Raw genomic sequence first — 14804 nt, forward strand, 5'->3', positions numbered from 1 at the left:
GGGGGGAGGGATGGAGGGGCGCACTTTGGTGTCTCAGCCTTGGGTGCTGGAGGACCTTGTCCCGCCTCTGATAGGTAGCAGGGTATATGGGCCTTCAGTATAGGTAGCAGGGTATATGGGCCTTCAGTATAGGTAGCAGGGTATATGGGCCTTCAGTATAGGTAGCAGGGTATATGGGCTTTCAGTATAGGTAGCAGGGTATATAGGCCTTCAGTATAGGTAGCAGGGTATAGGGGCCTTCAGTATAGGTAGCAGGGTATATGGGCCTTCAGTATAGGTAGCAGGGTATATAGAGGCCTTAAGTATAGGTAGGTATGTAGGTAGGTATAGGGGCCTTTAGGTAGGTAAAGGGACCTTCAGTATAGGTAGCAGGGTATAGGGCCTTCAGTATAGTTAACAGGGTATATAGAGGCCTTAAGTATAGGTAGGTATGTAGGTAGGTATAGGGGCCTTTAGGTAGGTAAAGGGACCTTCAGTATAGGTAGCAGGGTATAGGGCCTTAAGTATAGGTAGGTATGTAGGTAGGTAGGTATAGGGGCCTTTAGGTAGGTAGGTATAGGGGCCTTTAGGTAGGTAGGTAGGTACGTATAGGGGGCCTTTAGGTAGGTATAGTGGCCTGTAGGTAGGTAGGTAAGTATAGTGGCCGGTAGGTAGGTAGGTATAGTGTCCTGTAGGTAGGTAGGTAGTTAAAGGGACCTTCAGTATATGTAGCAGGGTATAGGGCCTTAAGTATAGGTAGGTATGTAGGTAGGTAGGTATAGGGGCCTTTAGGTAGGTAGGTATAGGGGCCTTTAGGTAGGTAGGCACGTATAGGGGGCCTTTAAGTAGGTAGGTAGGTATAGAGGCCTGTAGGTAGGTATAGGGGCCTTTAGGTAGGTAGGTAGGTAAGTATAGGGGCCTTTAGGTAGGAAGGTAGGTATAGGGGCCTTTAGGTAGGTAGGTAGGTAGGTACGTATAGGGGGCCTTTAGGTAGGTATAGTGGCCTGTAGGTAGGTAGGTAGGTATAGTGGCCGGTAGGTAGGTAGGTATAGTGTCCTGTAGGTAGGTAGGTAAAGGGACCTTCAGTATAGGTAGCAGGGTATAAGGCCTTAAGTATAGGTAGGTAAATAGGTAGGTAGGTATAGGGGCCTTTAGGTAGGTAGGTATAGGGGCCTTTAGGTAGGTAGGCACGTATAGGGGGCCTTTAGGTAGGTAGGTATAGAGGCCTTTAGGTAGGTATAGGGGCCTTTAGGTAGGTAGGTACATATAGGGGGCCTTTAGGTAGGTATAGGGGCCTGTAGGTAGGTAGGTATAGTGGTAGGTAGGTAGTATAGGGGGCCTTTAGGTAGGTATAGGGGCCTGTAGGTAGGTAGGTATAGTGCCCGGTAGGTAGGTAGGTAGGTACGTATAGGGGGCCTTTAGGTAGGTATAGTGGCAGGTAGGTAGGTAAAGTGGTAGGTAGGTAGGTAGGTAGGTAGGTAGGTGTCGCTCACCCCCATGGCCTCCTCCGTCCCCTGTGCCTCCTCGCTCACCCCTGCATAAGTATCAACTTACATGTCCAGTGGAGCGCAGACAGAGCGGCAGACCTCTTCCTTCCTTCTCGGTTCCCTCTAGTGGCCGGACCGGCTTTTACTGATGACGTCATTGTAAAAGCCGTCACTAGAGGGAACCAGGAAGTCAGCGAGAGGTCTGCCGCTCTGTCTGCGCTCCACTGGACGGGTGAGTTGATACAAAGTATGCGGGCGGCCGGGCGGAGGAGGCGCGGGGCGGTCGGAGGAGGCGCGGGTCGGAGGAGGACGAGTGCGAGCGGCGGATGCGCGGCGATGCAGCGTCGGGATTCGGCGGATTCGTAAAGTGGAAAATGGCGTCGGGATTCGAATCCACGAATCTCGAATATTTCCCAATATTCGAGGGATTCGTGGATTCGCCGGATTCGTCGTCCCATCTCTAATAAAAAGTCACTGATCACCACCATTCCTACCCCAATTTGTTTAATATAAATTATACTTTGGACTAGGGATGGTCAATAACTTGCAATACGTTTTAATAATCTATTTGCAATAATTTTGTTTACTTAATTTTCTTATATCTTCTTATATCTATTACAGATCCTCCTTGTCAAACAGAGCTCAATAATGTTCAAAAGCAGCAAGGATTAAAGAAGCTTCTTGGTGAGTTAATTTACATTTTTAAGTTAGAGTAGGTTCACGTTTGTTTTAAAAACATATCGGTTGCTCTGTTTTTTGGCTCGGATCAGAAATGGAGCTATGGATACCAATGTTAAAAATAGCAGCCTTCTTTACTCAATTTCAAAATGGATCTGTGTGCATTCAGGGGGATCTGTTTTCAAAAACTGAACGGACTGTCCAGATATGCATGATTTTCACAGATACACAGAGGGGTAGTGAAAATCAATAGTAAAACGGATCCCCCTCTACACAGGCAGCTTTGGACACAGAAACTGATCCATTTTCTGTGTCCCAGCCTATGGGTGAGGAGGGGCCCGCCATGCTGGAGAAGGGAAGCCAGGATGGAGTGACAGCGGTCGGCAGGGAGGGGGGTTGCCCTTTTGGTCCCCCCCCCCAAAAGATGTTAAAATGTAATGTCTGCAGCGAGCGGGGAAGTCTACCTTCTTTCCTTACTTCCTCCGTTCACCGCGTCAATTCCTGCAATGCCGCCGTCCCAAGTATAGAGGGTGACATTGCAGGAAGTCAAGCGGCGAGCTGTGGAATGCAAGGAAAGAAGGTAAGCATCCCCGCTTACGGCCAGCATTAACAAGTTTTGCGCAAATAGCTGGAGGGGAGCGGGGACGGGGGATCCAAGTGGGGCGAGCCAATAAAACACATAGGTATTGTAATACATCATTTTCCTTAACCACTTAAGAACCACAGGCTTACACCCCCTGCTCCTTAGTGACTATTTTTTACAATTCAGTGCTCTGCAGCTTTAACAGCTCGCTGCAGAGCCATACAACTTAGCACACAAATTAATTTTTCCTCCTTTTGTTGCCACCAACCCGTCGCTGCTTCAGGCTTTGTTTTTTTTTATTTATTCATGTATTTGTTCTTTTATTTTAAATAAATGTTACTATTTTTTTCAGCCTATAAGAGGGGATTTTAAATGGAAAGGTTGCCCACAAATGCGCTCCTCGTTCTAATATCAAATTACTAATCACCTTACTACACTTTAGCTCTTTTGGATCTCTCCTGCATAAAAAGTGGGTGTATCACTTAATATATAATAATCAATGAAGTTAGGGTAATATGCATGAAATCCCTAGAATGTTCTCATAGGATCAATATATAAAAATATATAAAAAAAACAATAAAAGCTTTTATGTTTTTTTTGTATATTGATCCTATGAGGACATTCTAGGGATTGCATGCATATATGGAAACTGAGTTTAAAGTAGATATGAGATATTGTTGAGCGCTCTGCATATTACCCCAACTTCATATATAAAAGGGGATTGTGTAGTGAGGCGATCTAGAGGCGCCGAGTGACAGGGCTGTCTCCAGTACAGCGCTGCGCTGTTCTTTACAATGTAAATAAGTGGCCATTTCTTTTTTTTTTTCTCGATCACCGCTGGCAGACTGTTGATGGCACGGAGTGCCGTCACGCAAGCGGGGATGCTCGCACCACGCAAATCTCCTTCCCAGATGGTCCTGGGGGGGGGGGAACTCTGCGGCCACCGATTGGCGTTAGGCGGTTTGCAGAGTGGTTAATGCTTTTAGAGGTTAGTTGAGTTGTTCTACAAGATCCAATCTTGATCCATCCACACATTGCTAAAACTCTTTTGTACTTGCTAGAAACCTCCTTCTACTTTTTCGAAAAATCTTCTCATCTGCTTGTAGCCAAGATCCTTGTTTCTTCAAGTTTTGTCAGTTGCTTGAAAGGATATTACTGTCAGCGTTCATCCTCTTTTAGCTCCAGCACTTAACCAATGTAATCCCAGTGGCCATGCTTTCATCTGTACATGCAGCCAGGTAATGTGGCACACTTATATCAGAGGTGGCAGAAGACTCAAATAATCTCTGCCAATTCTCATTTGAATTTTCTGCCACCACTTACCGTACATGAGGCAGCTGCATCACCCTGCAGCACGTTTAAAAATAGACGCAGCTGGTGGGATCACATTAGTGTCAAAGCTGGAAAAGGACGCCGGAGAGACTGTTTCTTCAAGCAAGCTGATAAGACTTTAAGCAACACATGGGTTTCTGGCTGAAAGTGTGATGAGACCATTCTTCAAGAAAGATAAAAGAAGACTTCTAGCAGTTAGGAGAGGGCTTGAGATGGAACCTGAAGATTCATATCAGGGCACAGCGCAAAACATATTAGGAAAAAAAATGAATCTTTGGGTGTTTTTTGGGGGGTTTTTGTTAGTCGCTTTGTTATTAGGGACATGGAAGCTGCCATATATACTTCCATTTAGAACAATATCAGTTTCCTGGCATCCATAGAGCCCCCATAGACCACTTTTGTATTCCAACCAGGCGTGTGGATGAGCAGAGAATTTGCTTCAACCAGAAAGTGGAAGTGGCAGCTAGGAAATTAAAGCTGCTGACAGCTGTATTGATTTATCAGCTTCAATCTACGGTAATTCTTCACTGACTGGTGCCTTTGATTTGATAACTGCTACATTCTTTTTAGTGCCGATTTGCATATCAGATGGATTTCTCTCTACCACATTTCAGAATCTTTAAAACTAGGTTATTAAAAAAAAGAAGACTTTAAAATAGTGTGATCCAAAGTTGCAGTTAGCCATTGCATCTTTCTTGGGGACGTTTTGCATGCAAGCTGACTGATTTGCTTGTTCTAGTCTAAAAAATAAATTAGAACTAAACTCAGAACTTCCCCTCTGCTCTGAAACATTAGCCACAGCATAATAACCTTTAAGTAAAATACATTCTTCATTACAATTTATGAAAATCCTAAAAAAAAAAAAGCTGACGTTTTACTTGGTTTTTACTCCTTCAGAAGGCAATGAAAGGGTTAAGCCTCAGTTCTCACTAAATGGAGAACTGGCAGAGCTCTCCTCCAATATATTCACAGTTGCAAATAACAATTAATTACACAGGTTTATCTGCTTAAGCAAACACAGGACAGAGAAGTTAATTTTTTCCAGCAACTATGTGTGGAAAAAGACTTGTCATTGTGTGCTGTGCAAGAGTTCGGGTCCACTTTATGTAAGTAATATATTTAGATGGGCATAACTACTTGCAGTTTAACACAATTCTATAAAGCTTTTAACCGCAGTTGTGCCCTTCTCTTTTCACCAGACATGCATAAGTGCTTCAGCACAGTAGGGTAAGCGTGTAGGCTATACAGGATTACTTTAAACTGCTATTACTGCTTAGAAAAGAATGGAGAAAAAAAACATTTATAAGGAATGTTGTTTACAATCCAAGGTGAAATACCAGCTGTTGGTGTTTGAAATAACAAACAACCCATTCCTATGATAAAACACAAGTGCATCAATTATGTCCTGCTGTACAGTGTCAATATATATCATAACTATGAAAAGGTTATTTTAGAGAATGCCTCTCAGTCCCTTATGCCAGCAAAATATTGTCAATGCAATCAGTCAAATATTAATAATGCTTCCTGTTTCCAAAGGACACTACATTCCATCATGTGATGAAGACGGCTATTATAAAGCAGCACAGTGTCACGGAAGCATCGGTCAGTGCTGGTGTGTTGACAGATATGGAAATGAAGTCACTGGCTCCAGAAAAGTTGGCGCAGTGGAATGTGGTAATCATCTGTTATCTCTTAACTAATCAAATTATAAACACAGTCATGGATCCTGTATTACAAAAAGGCTAGACAGTATTTTGCCTTTGATATCGGTGCTTGGACCTTGTATTAATATTTGAACAAAATAGTGATTGACTTACTCTGACCTTTTACAGAAACGTATATGTTAATTATTGTTAGCTCATATTTTTCTAATAAAAAAAATGTCTTATGCAGATCAACTATATAAACTGCATCTTAGCAAATTACATTGCTAATCTTTACCCCACTGTATTATGTAAATATTGGGACGGGATGGTCCATATAAAAATAAAAAAGGCAACTAGGATTGTCTGCCTGTTCCAATAAAATGATCAGTTCCACTTAATTTTCAGTAAGAAAAAACTGCACCCCTATAGACATATAGCACACTTGGCAAAGGCATAATGATAAAATAGTCACTGTTGTACACCCAAAAGCCATTGGTGGTAATGGATTCTCAAATCTTGACTCGTTTCGATATTTAGGAAAAATTGCTGAAAAACTATATTATGTCAGAAATACAATTTTAACCACTTCACACCAAAGGGGTTTTTACCCTAACGGACAAGAGCGATTTTCACCTTTCAGTGCTCATCCCTTTCATTTGCCAATAGGTTAATCACTACTAATCACAATGAAATGATCTATATCTTGTTTTTTTCACCACCAAAAACACCATTTTTTCTATGGTGTTTTTTTTTTCACTAATCTCACATACACGCACGCGGGAATGCACGTGCGCATGCAGGAGTGTGCATGTGCACAGCGACAGCAGCGCTGTTTGACTTATAAAAATGTCCTGGAGCCGTTAAGAGGCTCTAGCAGGACGTTTTAATAAGTCTGCTTGTCATTAAGTGGTTAAAGCATTTTACAATTGATTGCATATATAAGTATGTGCACTAACCACCGCAAGATATGTTTGCACTTACATACACACATCAAGCTAGAACAGGGAGGGGAGGTTAAGCAAAAGTTATTTTAAGGTCTTCACTGCCTATAAAGGCACAGACCCTATTACTCTTATTTCCATCCACATGAAGAATACAACCTATGAGGTGCTTTACTGCAGTAAAGGGGAAGGATAGATGGTACTTTTGCCTTATGGAGATGTGAAGATTGCAGAGCCCGATTGGAGTCTCCTGTCCAGATTTTAGTTTTGTTAAAGGTCCGGTTCACATTGGACTAAAAAACGGTCCGTTTAGCAGACCGTAATGGAGCGGACCCTTAAAGAGGCGAACAGATCCTATGTTATTCAATAGGATCCATTGACATTGTTATTTGAAGGAATCTATTCACCCCATTCTGCCAAACAGACTGCAAGTTTGAGTCTGCATCGATTTTTCCAGATAGATACTTCTGTCACATTGACCATGCTCTAACGGAACAGAGGGTCAAGGATGTTTTTCATCCTTGCAAGTGTGAACTGGGCCTTAGTCACTAAAGTGGTAAAAGTTAGATACTGTCATCAAATTCAGAGACTAACTATGTCTTATGAGTCTCAAAGGAAAAATGTTGATGGGGCCCTCTACCCTTCACACTCTTGGACATCTTCCCTTCCCCTACTCCCTGAGGAGGAAAGTTTATAATCCCCTCCACCGATAAAATGCCTAACAATTAATGTTGGACAGTTGGTCTCTTAAAACATAGTACTAGAAATAGTTTAGGCCATTATGGCTATTGCAGCTGTTGCAAGGTCCTTGCCCAAATTTTCTTCATAGGCAAAAATAGTACCGAACCTTAAAAAAAAAAAAATTGTTGAAAGTTATCCTTGTATTACTATTGATAAATACATTTAAAATGGAATAGATTTGTATGTGAATGATGGGTTTCGAACGGACAGAGGCCTTTTTTATAGTGATGTAGTCTTTTTTGAAAGAATATGTTTATTGAATTTTACATTTTAAAACAATAACAACAATAGTGTCAGATAACTGACTGACACTGTAAAAATCAAACAGTCTTGTCTATTATTAATACAATGCATGACTTGTAAGGGTTTCCGATTACAGCGGATATTAGGCAAAGTGTGTAGAGTCATAGAGTTCAAATCAGGAACCCAGATTTAGAAAAGCAGTATATAGCAGTTAATTAGTACACATCAAAGTTTATAGTTCCAACTCGGTTATCACCCCCCTCAGAGAAGCTCAAGGTTACTGAGAACACACTGACCACAGCACTCAGTCATCAAACTGAAGTTTGAAGCGTGAGATCCAGCTAGACCAGACCTTCCGGAACTTTTTGGGGCATTTACGCTTAATATACACTTTTCGAAGTAGCACCAGTTCTCTATGTACATAAGCGACCCAGTCCTTTTTTCTTAGGGCCTATAGGTTGTTTCCATTTAATGGCTATTAGTTTCCTGGCATAGGAAATGAGAGATCTGAAGGCTAGCGCTTTGGGCACTGATAGCAAGTCATCTGGTATATTCCCTAGCAGCATTTGTTCTGGAGTTAACTCAATTACAACCCCTAGTATCCGTTGTAGCTCTGCATGGATCTGGTGCCAGTAAGAAAGAACATGTGGGCAGAGCCAGACCATATGAAAGAAGTCAGCGTCGGGTTGCTGGCATCTGTCACACCCCCCATTAGCAGCCGGATCAATTTTTTGCAATCTCTTTGGAGTTAGATAGCTTCTATGCAGAAATTTCAAGGCAACTAACCTATCACATGCTGCAACATTAGTAGTAACAAAGTAGCTCAGTATCGAGGACCAGGCCTCCGGGGTTAGACCTGGGATATCTGCTTGCCATGCCAAGAAGACTTTATTCATTTTTGGTTGACCCTTTGCAGGAAGTGTCTTATATAGGACTGAAATGACATGCTCCACATCGTTTTTGATTATTTCTCCCTCGGTGGCATGCGACCGCACCAGTACTGGTCTGTTCCTAGATAGGAACTGCGCCTTAAAAGCATGATTCACCTGCATGTACCTAAAGAACATGTGATTGGGGAGGTTATATTCCCGTTTAAGAGATGCATATGATTTAAGTTTATCCCCCTCAATTATATCCCTTAATTTGAAGATTCCACAGCCTGCCCAAGCCTTTGGATCTGGGATCGTTAGAAATTCAGGCAGAGAGGGGTTCATCCAGAGTGGTGTGTGTGGGGAGATTTGGCCTGGTTGGCACAGGGCTGAGTTAACTTTCTCCCAAACCTGGGTGGGCATTAACATGTTTGGTGTAGCTCTAGGGATATTTTTGCTACCTCTAAATGGGAGGCTGGACAGAGCAACCAGAGAGCCCATAATTTCTGCCTCTAGTGCCGTTGCCGGGTTATACAGTGACTGGTCAAACCACCACCGTACCGTGACCAGGGCGGATGCCCAGTAGTAGTGTTCAAAGTCCGGCAGACCTATACCTCCACTGTACTGATCAAGCTGTAAAGTTGTAAGTGCAATGCGTGGGCTTTTAGGGTACCATAACAGCGAGGTAATGGCCTTGTTTATTTCTTTAAAATATTTAGTTGGGATGAGCATAGGACTGTTTCTGAAATAGTATAGGAATTTAGGTAACATGTTCATTTTAATAGCATTGGCGCGCCCCATTAGAGATAGTGGGAGAGTCTGCCACACCTTACATTTTTGCTTAAGTTTATAAAGTATCGGTTCTAGGTTTAGGTTGTAATAATCTTTGATGTCTTTTGTAATCCTAACGCCCAGGTAGGTGAATTCCGACACCCATTGCAATGGGGTTGGTGCTGGGAGCACAGGCACCTGTGCGTCCAGGGGGAGGATGATTGATTTGTCCCAGTTTACTTTGAACCCGGAATACTTTCCATAATCCTAGATAAGGGCTAATGCTGTTACTAAGGAGGGGCCTGAGTCTGACAGGTACAAGAGGAGGTCGTCTGCGTATAATGATACTTTTTCCTCCCTTGTACCATATCGTAACCCTTTGATTAAGTTATTATTGCGTAGCAATATGGCCAGGGGTTCCACCGCCAGCGCGAATAGAGTTGGGGAGAGGGGACGTCCCTGCCGAGTTCCCCTTGAAAGAGCAAATGGCTCGGACACGGATAGGCATGTGCGCACCCTTGCCCTCGGAGCCGTATACAGAGTTCTGAGCCAGCCCACAAATCTATTGCCTAGCCCAAAACGCAGCAACGTCTCCCATAAGAAGTTCCTGTCTACCACGTCAAAAGCCTTCTCGGCATCTAATCACACTATTATTCGGTCCCCCATCTGAGTATGCGTAATAGATAGATTAGTCATTAATCTCCGCAGATTTATATCCGTCCCTTTTCCTGGGATAAATCCCGATTGTTCCGGATGAATAATTTTAGTTAGCAATGTGTTAAGTCTGATAGACAAAATTTTAGCTAGTATTTTGTAGTCCTGGTTGAGCAGTGAAATCGGTCTGTAAGATTTGCATAGTGCAAGATCTTTTCCCTTTTTGGGGAGAACCGTAATCAGTGCTTCGCCCATAGACTCTGGTAATTTGTTGTTGTCTAGCGCAAATTTGTAAGTACGTCGCAATCATGGGACCAGGATCTTACATAGTGATGTAGTCTTAACAATTAGACATACTGCACAGGAATACTTTTGTATGAATATATTTTAATTACCATTAACTAAAGCTGTATTCTTATCCGAGTTACTACCATCTATCAATTTATTCTTATGAAAAATACTTTAAAGGCTAATTAAACTTATTTTTATTATGGCAGGTGGTGACACAGATACATCTGGTGATTTTGGCAGTGGGGACTTTCATGACTGGTCTGATGATGAAAATGATGATGCTGAAATGATGAACGACGAAGACGAGATTGAAGATGATGATGAAGACGAAGGAGGTGACGATGATGAAGAAGATGAAGATGGATATATTTGACATAAAGTAATGCAAGATAATTCTATTTTTCATGTCGACAAAGAAAAAGACATCCCTTAGGAAATACCTTTTGCTCACTTTGCCACCAAGAAAAAAGGATTTGAAATAAAAACAAAACATGTATATTTTGTATGATCATACCAGTTATTAAAACTGGAGTCATAGACTTATGTTTCAGAGTCATTTATGTGCTTTTGAGCTTTTATATGCTTTTGAAAAGAAGAAAAATGCATTGGAAGTATAACCTGAAGGAAGTCATACAACCTGCACATGTCAGCTAAAGACAAAATAATTCAATCAAGTGTAAAAGCACAGACCAATGACTAGACATCTGTGCATCCCCCAAGCGGAAGATGAGATGTACTGAAAAAAAAAGTGAGAACTTATGTTAGTGACAAACTTTGACAATGAAAACTCTCCTTGTTTTGTTTACATTTATTTCCTCAGAATATGCAGAAATGTGTTTATTTGTTTAGTGGGCTTTTAGACCTGTTGTCTTATTATGTAGTTTTTTTTTCCTTGATACTTTATTTAAAAGCATAGTATGACTATTAGTCAACCAGCATGATGATACGTATGCTCTAGATAATCCAGTTTTCACAGAATCGTGTTCTACCTGAGCAGATAATCAGAACTGCTCTGCTGAAAAGTATGTTGTAAGCAGAACTGGTACAAAACAGATGAGACCCCTCCTCTGCAGAAAATTACACATTCAACATCATAAGCAAGATAACGTTTAGTGTTCTTCCATATCATCGTTAAAGTGAATCCACGGTAAAAAAAATTAAACAAAAAGAGTTGTTGTTATTAGAGAATGGGTTTTTTTTCTTGATTTTTTTATCTCGCTTTGTATTTTACTATTTGTAATTTCTATGAAAGTTACAAAATTGTTTCTATATTGTTGGATAGGTAAATCATACACAGATCTAAAGGCAAGTTGGGTACAGTGGACCCAACTGAAAAAACTTGCTGCTTGCTAAAGATCTGAAGTTTTTTTTTGTTTTTCCACTTTTTCACTATAAGTTTTGATTTCTTTTGGTGAACGGAGTTACCTTTCATGTTGGGAACACAGTAGCATACAGCGCCAGTTGATTGCACATCATGTACAATTAAGTACAGCTGCATGGTGCTGTGTGCCTTAGACCACAGGGAGCCCATATTCCATCTGGTAGCAAATTCCTGCTGTTAATCTCACTCAAATCTTAGCAATATTTTAAGTTGACCACAAATCACCCATGTCCGTGGCAAAACACAACATTTTTACAACTATTTGGTTTATCCAATGAAACCAGACTATTGCATGTTACAGCTAATGGAATCTGCAAAAATGAGTATGAGGCTCTATTTTTGTACTTTAAATGTATTTGTGTAATACTCAAGTCATTCAAAGTTTAGCACCCTTTAATCAAAACACAACGCAGCCTTAGCAATTATCAAAATTATTTTTATATCTAGCCACTTAACCTAAATAAAACTAGCCACCACTTTATACTAGAGATTATAGTTGCTAAATAAGCTTTCAAAGTGATTCACATTGAAAGCTCGCACTGTTGTTAAAGATTGCTGGCAACATTTGATGGGAAGGTGAGGAAGAAAAGCATTCTAGGAAATGTAGGTCTCTCAGGCTTTTCAAGAATCAAAAGCATTGTCTCTTTGATAAATGAGTTGGTATAAGGAAGCAAAAATTATATCTGTGCTTTAATGCCAGTTATAGAGTTCTAAATTGTTTCCAATACCATTTTATTTTACAGTCGGTATTTTATTTTTCTAAGATAGTATCATATTATCCAATAGCTTGGTTTTTTTTTCTACACATTCTATATATTTATTCATATTATTTTACACTGCCATTGCAGCAGGAGTGGCAGTGTTAGTGATTTTAGTTAGTGATTGTGTACATGAATGTGTACTTATTCACTTGCAAAGGCTTCTGGGAGGAGAAGCTGGTTCTGAAAAACTGTAGTAAGCGGATACATCTTTTCCACTAATACCACATCGCACCTTGGCCATGCTTACACAAGACACATATTCATACATATACAGTATACAGTAACTTGCACAAGTCCCTTCTTTGAATTCTTCAATGTTTTATTCTGCAGTACCCCTAATAAGGTAGAATGGGCAGAAATTGCAGGATGCAGATTTGAAAAGCTGGTAGAGTCTTTCCTAAAATGATCTACAGCTGTGATTGCAGCCAAAGATGGCACTACCAAGTACTGACCTCCTATGCACAATAAAAAGTTTAAACCTTTAGTGCCTATGAACATGAACCATGCAAATGCACTACTACTGCAATATATAGCATCTGTACTGCATTTGTACCGTAGGCTTTTATGCATTTTAATTTTCTGAGTGTAGTAAGACGCAACCTGCTACATTTGCAAAATGTAATGCATTGGCAATTAAAATATGGCAAAAGTGATAAACAGAAAAAACGGTTGTGTACACTAGCCTGTAAAGAACTCTTTAAATCAAATGGGGATAATACATCTTAATTTCATGTCGTAAAGAAATATTTTAAAGCCCAAGGGCCTAAGTTACCTAGATGGGTCATAGCAACGCACATGGCTCACTGAAGAAGATAGGCGCTACGACAACTACTTCTCTTCTAACACAACAGGATCAGACCTTTTGCACTATGTCATGAGACCTGGTCAAAAAATAAAAGTGGCACGCACAATTCAGCAGTTCCTTTTCAATGGAAAACAACAAGGATCAGTGCCTGTCATGCAGATATTTTACAGCATGTTATACCTAGTAGGGTATGCAAAGCAGTACTAGTCACACAGTTATTACATTGTGTTTAGTCAGTTTAGAATAATAGCCATACATGACTATCCTGAGAAATGACCTGTGCGGTTTTTATTTTTATATATAGATTTCTGTAGTTTTACCAGAATGCAATGAGGGATTATGGTAAAGCAGTGGGCATCTGTATATAAAAAATAAACGCATAAACACACACAATCACACACAGAATTATTGACACTGCTAACTAACCCTACATGTATTTATTGGTTGACTTATTCATGCATGACTCTCTAACAGCCATGAATGATGTTCAGAATTCAGAAGTTGGTGACTCCTTACTCAGTAAACTAATTACTTGTTGAACAAGTTAATGAAAATGTAGTTGGTGTGATGATTTTGAATACCATATTAGTGTTATAAGGTTAGCTTATTACTTTATCCTCTTTAGTTGGTGAACAAGAAGCATTTTTAAGGAGCCTTCATCACCAATGAAATTATTTGGCATGATTTTAAAATAAAACATCAGAACGATTTGCAACAGAGCTGAAGAAATAAAGGAATGTTTTATTTTTTATTATTTTTTTTTATTGTTATGTATCTACCATGTGAAATGGATAATGCTTATGATTAATGTGTATGTTTGCATTTAATCCGTAACAGTATAAAAGCTTACTTTAAACACTATATTTATGTTGGCATGTTGTTTCATTGTGAAGACCTTTAACAAAAACTCCACTACCTTCTTGTATTCCAGTAAGATACCCCACATGATTGTGGGAATAACGGTGCATTTCTGCACAGTTTACTTTCAGAGTTGGTCCCTTGGAAATTCTTATTTTCCTTTCCACTTTACTGCAAAGAATAGTTGATTTGATTCTTGTCTAAATTTAATGTTTATCTTATGTATAATGGAGAAAAATACAATGCATTTTCTTTTATACAGTTTATGTATAGTTTGCAAAATAAAGACTCTTGTAACCATTTTGTCTCCTTGTGATAACCTCCAGTGTGTGTAACTTCAAAGTATTTATTCAAAAATATTTGGGTACCCTAAGAGTTTTTCATAGGGAGGTCAACAGGCACACAAAGGGCTTAATTCATTAAACCTACCGCGCACAAACAGCACAGGTTAATATTAGCTGCGCACGGTCCTATCAGCGTAATGTGTGCTCTTTACTTATACATGATGCTCCTAACTGCCGTGTAATGTGCTTGTAGTGCAGCTGCAATACTCCACTAGTGCGGCTGCTACTACATTAATTAACAAAGTAGTGGGTGCACTAGTGAAGTACTGTGGTCACGCTATGAGCACATCTCGTGGCAGTTCGGAGCATTGTGGGTAAGTTAAGAGCACACTCTACGCTATTGTGTGTGGTAAGTTTAATGAGTCAAGCGTAAAGAGAGATAAGTCCTTGTGATTATTATCTTGCACTGTGGTCCCTTGCTCTTAAAGGAATACTGTAGG

The 14804-nt window shown here is 40.3% G+C and overlaps 1 protein-coding gene across 2 annotated transcripts in view; it reads left to right on the forward strand.

Annotated features, from left to right (window-relative positions):
• Positions 1-14320, forward strand: part of SPOCK3 (SPARC (osteonectin), cwcv and kazal like domains proteoglycan 3) — a 545564-nt gene extending 531244 nt beyond the window's left edge. For both annotated transcript variants that reach the window (XM_068278829.1, XM_068278830.1), the window contains exons 9-11: positions 2088-2150; positions 5596-5733; positions 10422-14320. In XM_068278829.1, coding sequence (XP_068134930.1) covers positions 2088-2150; positions 5596-5733; positions 10422-10588 — 368 coding nt within the window. In that variant the 3' untranslated portion in view covers positions 10589-14320. The remainder of the gene's footprint in view (positions 1-2087; positions 2151-5595; positions 5734-10421) is intronic.
• Positions 14321-14804: the final 484 nt, after the last annotated feature.

The sequence above is a fragment of the Hyperolius riggenbachi genome, chromosome 1, assembly GCF_040937935.1.
Source record: "Hyperolius riggenbachi isolate aHypRig1 chromosome 1, aHypRig1.pri, whole genome shotgun sequence".
Lineage (NCBI taxonomy): Eukaryota > Metazoa > Chordata > Amphibia > Anura > Hyperoliidae > Hyperolius > Hyperolius riggenbachi.